Source organism: Oratosquilla oratoria, chromosome 32 (assembly GCF_046742065.1).
Source record: "Oratosquilla oratoria isolate Oo_2021 chromosome 32, ASM4674206v1, whole genome shotgun sequence".
NCBI classification, from domain to species: domain Eukaryota; kingdom Metazoa; phylum Arthropoda; class Malacostraca; order Stomatopoda; family Squillidae; genus Oratosquilla; species Oratosquilla oratoria.
In genome coordinates, this window is record NC_134808.1 from 49,585,637 (window position 1) to 49,593,136 (window position 7,500).

Below are 7,500 nucleotides of genomic sequence, written 5' to 3' on the forward strand. Positions count from 1 at the left end.
ATATACCAAGAGCTTTTTCCACCTTATAAGGAGGGTAACCAAGTCAAGGGCACGTACCCACTCGCACCTAGTCCACCCCCAACCACCACCATTTTCCCTCTCTCATCTTAGCTCCTCATGGATGACGGGTCATCCCTGTATCCCGCCCACTGCCCTGGGTCAGAAGGAAAGTTGCAAGACACAATACATCCACAGCAAGGCCGCTTCACTTAATCAGCGACCCCTCTCTCCGTCCCCTCATCCAGAAAAAGAGAGGACGAGGAGAAATCCCTTCGGGCTTCGTCAAAATATCATTCACACATAAACATCCCCCCCCCCATCTCTTCCTTGCATAACAGTATCATCTATGTACAGTCAATCTCCACTCATCCCTATCTCCTACCTTCTCCCTATCTTGCTCAACAGACATTCCTCTCTTGTTCAACGACCCTTTCACCCCCATCCATCCATCTCATCCACGGCCTTCCCTTCAACTTCACTCCCTTCACCTCTGCCTTCCACACTTCTTTTACTAATCTTTCATCACTCATTCTTTCCATGTGTCCAAACCATCACCAATAATCTTTAATCAGTCCTATCTGCCATCTGCCAAATAGAGTTTCGTTAAAGTAAGCAGTACTTGCAATTCCTCTTTCAGGGCCATTGTTATTTCCTCGTAACATGAATTCTGGACCCCATATACTCGGGAACTCCTTTGCATGCTCCCCCAAAGCCACCTGACAATGAAATGGTGTCCATACAAGTGGAAAGTGTTTTTGTTATCGCTGACAATTTGGTAAATAGGTAAAAATTTGTTAGGGAATATTTACTTTTTCTGATTTCAGCCAATTCAGTTACTAATGTTTATTACTAACGGAAGGTGTATTGTCTCATATGGTCGCGAAACCAATCAACAATATCCAACTTTCAGACGTTGAGTACCGTCTGAAAGTTGGTCATTGTGCGACCGACACAGTAATTAAATGTCCAGAGGATTCATCGATGTTTGAAACATTGCGTCGAGGACACTTCAACTCTTGACCCTCCACTGGCACAAACAAAATTCCACCAAAACTGATCCACTCTGTCTCTTGGAAAAACCCAACAACCCTTGCTTCTCTGATGTCATTGTTGTAAGCCTATGTACGCTCAGCGATTTTACTGTGGAACTGGAAACGAGACAAGTAGTTACGACCGTCCTTTTCTCTTTCATAACGAAGCCTTTGTGCAAGTAATGCCCTGGTAGCGGGTAACCCCCTGCAAATGACTCCGGGCGAATAGTGAAGTCCGCCTTACACATAAAATCCCCGACTTCTCTTGTGGTCAGAAAGTCAAGACTCCCCCCGTAGGGCCAGGCAGGCGGCAAGACCGCTCGATCCGAATCTACCTGAACCCGATCCTACTCTGATGTTCATTGTACTCCTTAGAATACTACAGTATCCAGGAGCTAGTTTGTTGATTGTTATCTCCTACTTATGTGGTCATTGATTTTAATGTATATATTGTTCTTTTCGAGTGGTGTTATAACTTGCATCATCTCTTTGTTTTCTTCCCGTAGAAATACTCACGTTACGGCCATATCAAATTGTTGTGCTTTCTATGAGAGGTACAAGTTTGTCTTACATAATTTCCTCTTCAACTAATGATGCATATATCTATGTTAAGTTATGTTTTGCTCGTTCCCGTTTTTCTGTGACGATTACCACAGCATGCTGTTACATTGTTGTTCTATATTTACGGGAATGTATTGCGATTCAATTCACAACTAACATTTCCCAACATGCGGTTATTTGACCGGCAGCTTTTGTTCACGACATGCTGCTGTGCCCCATAAGCAGTGGTAAGTCCATTCCCCAGTTTCCTTTTAGAAACATGTACCAGTTCAAAAGATGCATCATTATGGTCCCCTCCTGTTGACGTCTGGGTCAGCAAGTACGAACCGCTGACCACGACAAACCTCATCTCCCCCTCTCCTCTTACATATCACCTACTGTTCCAGGTTCGCTCGGCACCGGGCTGACCTCAGACTCAGAATGCGAGGACAAGAAGAGTTCGGCATCGTCCACGGCCGGAGCGGGAGGCGGAAGCGCCGCTGTCGACGGCCAAGGAGTCCCTGGCGTGGGGCGACCTTTCCCCTCCGCCTCACCTCAGCCTCAAACGGTGGTTACCTCTCAGGACTACAACATGGAACAAAGCCAAGTGACGCTCCTTCGCGCGGAATTAAAGGTCAGTGGAATCTAAGTTGTGAAGTAGAATTACATAAGTAGCCACATTCTTTTTTATGAGTATGAAAGACTTTAGCACCAATACTAGATGTCCTGGGACTTCATTGGTATGGTATGAAATCAAAATTCATACATGTATATAGACATCATCACACACATGCACAAACACACACACACAAACATACAGGCACAAACACACACATTGACACACACATACACACACATATATATACACATATATAATACACACACACATGTACGCACACACACGCACGCACACAGAAACACACACACACATACTTTGTATATATATGAATATACATATATTTATATATATATATATATATATATATATATATATATATATATATATATATAAGCGCTTTCGTATATTACGTTCAGGCAAAGTACATGTACACGGTACCAGTTTTTCCTATTACCACACGCACACACATATACACACACAAACACACACTCTCACACACACGTATATATATATATATATATATATATGTATACATACATATGTATATATGTATATATATGTATAAATATATATAATCATATATATATATATTATATATACATACATATATATATATACATATATATACATACATATATATATATATATATTTATATATATATCAAGGACTACTATTACACAGGACGTGCGCACCCAGATTCCTGGCTCCGCTAGCGAAGGCCATTGCTTTCTTTGTAACCTAACATTTTATATTGCACAAATATATCAAAACAAGAAACCTAACATTGTATATAGGACAAATATATCAATTATTTACTTATTCAATGCAGTATAAGTTAATATAAACTTTTATAGTGAAATAAGAAATTATTTTTAAGGCATTGTTATGTTTTGAAATGCCAATTTTAGCCGGACTTAACATGTAGTATTGTATGAGGTTTGTGGACACTAGGGTTGGCGATTTTTTTTTTTTTTTTTTTTTTTTTTTTTGTCTTTTTGAAAAATTAAGAAATATATATATATTTTTTCAGATTTATTTTATTTGAATAGATTTTTTTTTATATAGATTTTATGTATTGTGTTATTGCTATCTGATATGCGATCTGATTGCTAAAGGACATTTCTAGCATATCAATATAAGGAACAGTGTTATATAGACTTATTTATTATAGATTATTTCTTTATCATAGATTATTTCTAGAATATTTAACTACGTGGACCACATGTTGTTTTACATTATCAATCTCAAGGTCATGAGCCAGTAGATTTAGTAGGTGTGCTGCACATCCGTATGTGAGGACGGTATGCTCAGATTCACTCGATTCCTTCAAGAGTTTTCTCATCTTGGTGGCATTTGCTGCATTGTCTGTCATAACACTTCCAATGTGACAACCAAAATCTTGTTCAGTCTTCTTGATCGAATTTTGTACAAGTTGTAGAGGATATTCAGCAGTGTGAGGTTTCCCTGATGTGTCTATTGTGTCAACTAAATAAATGTGACCAGTGGATGTTGTTAGAGTGACACATATTATGGGCACATTATGGATGTTAGACCACCCATCAATTGAAAAACATACAGTTTCATTATTCAGGTCATCTGCACACTTTTTATATTCCTTTTCATACACGAGGTCCAAGTACTTATCAGCAATATCTTTTCTTGATGGAGGAATATAACCTGGCCTCAGGTTCTGAACCATCTTGAGAAACTGAGGATGCTGAACAAGACGAAATGGTGAATTTGTAGGAAATATAATTCTTGCAACTTCTTATAGTGATAGAGTCATTACCCAAATTTAGAAGTAATGAAGTTGAAGTATCATCTCTTTAGGCCTTCACATTTTTATTGCATATGCTCTCCATTGTTCACCAAATTTATATAGTTGCGTATGAAAAGGGAGAAATGCACACAATATAAGTAAAATTATTTACCTGGGTCATCAATTTCTTCTTCTGTATGCTGTGGCTGACCTTGGCATTTATCTCTGTGAGATTTTAATCTTGACACAATGCCCTGTAGTTCCTGGCTGCAGTCTTTGCATTTAGCTCGGTACCCTTTGCCAGAAGTTGTTGGTAGTTTTTCAAAATAATTCCAGACAGGATAATTTTTCTGCCTGAAGGAACCACTCTGCCAGGTCCAGAAGACATCCTTCCTGGTTGATTCCAAAGCAGCAACTGACTCAGTGAGAAGCTGCTTACCTAGAACAAGTTTCAACAAGAATCTTGTTGAAACTTGTTGTGGGCTGCACAGTGATATATACATGTAGGCTTATACCGTTCCTTGTATACTTGTGGCAAGTCTATATAACACTGCTCCTTATATTGATATGCTAAAAATGTCCTTTAGCAATCAGATCGCATATCAGATAGCAATCCTACAATATTTAAAATCTATAAAAAAAATCTATTTAAATCAAATAAATCTGATTTAAAAAAATCTATTTTTATATTCTTTAAAAAGATAAAAAGGAAAAAGAAAAATCGCCAACCCTGGTGTCCACTAACCTCAAACAATAATACCTGTTAAGTCCGGCTAAAATTGGCATTTCAAAGCATAACAGTGCCTTAAAAATAGTTTCTTATTTCACTATAAAAGTTTATATTAACTTATACTGCATTGAATAAGTCAATAGTTGATACATTTGTCCTATATACAATGTTAGGTTTCTAGTTTTGATATATTTGTCCAATATAAAATGTTAGTTTACAAAAAAATAATGGCCTCCGCTAGCGAAGCCAGGAATCTGGGTGTGCACGTCCTGTCTAATAGTAGTCCTTAATATACATATATATATATATTATATATATATATATAAAAATATTTATATGTATATATATAAACATGTGTATGTATAAAAATAAACATCTATATATATATATATATATAAACATATATGTATATATATATATATATATATATATATATATATATATATATATATATATATATACACATACATATACCAAAGGCTTCCTCCCCCTTACACGGAGGGCAGCCAAAAAGAAAAAGGCACAGAAATAACTCCCACCCATTTCATTTCCCACATATTCCACTCCCCTCCACCCTCCACCCTCTCTCCCATCTTGGCACCTCCTTGATGACGGGTCATCCCTGCATCCTGTCCACTGCCCTGGGTCAGAAGCAGTGTCGCAAGACACAGCACATCCACAGCAAGGCCGCTTCATAAATTCGGCGACCCCCCCCTCTCCGTCCCCTCATGCAGGAAAGGAGAAGACGGGGAGAAATCCCTTCGGGCTGCGTCAATTTTTTCTCATACATGCTTTCTCACCCCTATCCCCCCACCCACCTCCCCTCATGCATCACAGCCTGAACTATACACAACCCTTCTCCATTCACCCCTATCTTCTGTCCTCTCCCGTCCTTCCTCAACAGACATTCCTCTCTTTTGTAATGCCCCTTTTACCCCATCCATCCATCTCATCCTAGGACGTCCCCTCATATTCATTCATTCCACACCTCTTTTACTAATCTTTCTTCACTCATTCTTTTCATGTGTCCAAACCATCCTAATACTCTTTCATCAACCCTATCTCCCAGCTCCCTTTCCACCCCTGTTCTCCTCCTCACCTCCTCATTTCTCACTCTATCTAGCCTAGTAACCCCTATCATACTTCTCAGACATTTCATCTCAAACACATTCAAACTCCTTCTCTCTTCCTCTCTTATGTTTCATGTTTCTTACCCGTACATTGCTGTCGGCACAATCACCCTTCATACAATCTCCGCTTATCATCCATTCCTAAATGTCTATTTTTCATTACACATTTTAACCCCCCAAGGTATTTTGTCGCCTCTCTCAATCTACATTCTACCTCCACCCCCACTCCTTTCCTGTCACATTCACACCCAAGTATCTGAAACTATCCACTTCCTCCAGTTTCTCACCCTTAATGCTCACTTCCCGCCTGATGTCACTCTCTCCCCTTATACATCTCATCACCTTACTTTTGCCCACATTTATCTTCAGCTTCCTTCTTTCACACACCTTCTCAAACTCTGTCACTAACTTCCTCAGTCCCTCCTCTGATCCTGCTACCATATGTATATATATATATATATGTGTGTGTGTGTGTACGTGAGGTGTTTGTGTGTGCGTGTATATATATATATATTATATATATATATATATATATATACATATATATATACTCGTATATTTGAGTAGCGCGGCAAGATATTTTCCTTAAGGTATGTAGAATTGTACGCGACAGCAAATTTGGCTCTAATGAGCTTTCGGTGAATATTTTCAAGTCTTCTGGAAATATCTCTTGCATGGAGAGGCAAAGAAAAAACTAAGTTACCGGTAGAAGCAATCTAATTGGTGGAATAAGGCATAAAACGTTTTGCTAATCACAGTTAGCATTTCCAGTTGTTACAGATACAGAGAAAGTAAGGTTATAAAGGTAGACATTAAACGCTGGGAGAAGGTACATATAAATATTGGGAGAGATCACATAGAAGGTGACCGTTACTGTGGCCTGGAGAGAGTACATGTGGACACTGGGAAAGGTAACACATATATAATGGGTGAGGGTAACGATGAACACTGGGAGAGGATTACTCCATTGACCATTACTATGGTCTGAGCGTCCGTCGCGGCCGGAGTGTCTTCTCTTGACGGGATTTGTGTTGTTGGGGCGTCTGGTTTGGCGGTTTCTGAAGGGTTTGAGGCTGGGAAGGATGGTGGGGGTTTCTTGCTGGGTGTTCATTGTGGGCTGGCTGTACTTGATGTGAAGGGCTTCAAGGAGGGCGAGGCGGCGCTTGTCACTCTCTCTGTCTATAATTTTGGTATTGTTCTCTAAAATGGATCTGGTGATTGGGGTGTTGTGGGTCTCCTGGAGGTGCCGTTTAGGGCCTCCACTGTTGAGGTGGTACGTCAGACGTCTGGAAAGGCGAGTAGTGGTGAGTCCGATGTAGGAATCTTGGGGCGTACAGTCCCCAAATGGACATTGGAACTGGTACACCAGACTTACACACTCGATGTCGGTAGGGCGTGGGGAGCTGTTATTTTTCATAATGAGGTCCTTGGTTCTCTTGTTCTTATAGTAAATTTAAAGTTTTGTGCGGTCTGTCTCATTGGTAGGGGTCACGTTGTCTTCAACAATAAGGAGAAGTGCCTTTTCATCCTCCTTATGTGCGCTTGACATGTAGGCCATATAGTATAAGGTAAAGGCATTGCATTCTTCTACAGGAGAGTGCTACCTATCGTACCATTTGTTCATGACGGTCCACAGTACACGTTGGCAATCGTTGTTTGAGTGGCCATTATTGACTAAAATTTGTGTAGA

At 39.6% G+C, this 7,500-nt stretch overlaps 1 protein-coding gene across 3 annotated transcripts in view; it reads left to right on the plus strand.

The window, feature by feature from the left end:
• Dlg5 (MAGUK family member discs large 5) overlaps nucleotides 1-7,500 on the plus strand; it is a 451,629-nt gene that overhangs the window by 181,534 nt on the left and 262,595 nt on the right. For all 3 annotated transcript variants that reach the window (XM_076172266.1, XM_076172267.1, XM_076172268.1), the window contains exon 3: nucleotides 1,979-2,205. In XM_076172266.1, coding sequence (XP_076028381.1) covers nucleotides 1,979-2,205 — 227 coding nt within the window. The remainder of the gene's footprint in view (nucleotides 1-1,978; nucleotides 2,206-7,500) is intronic.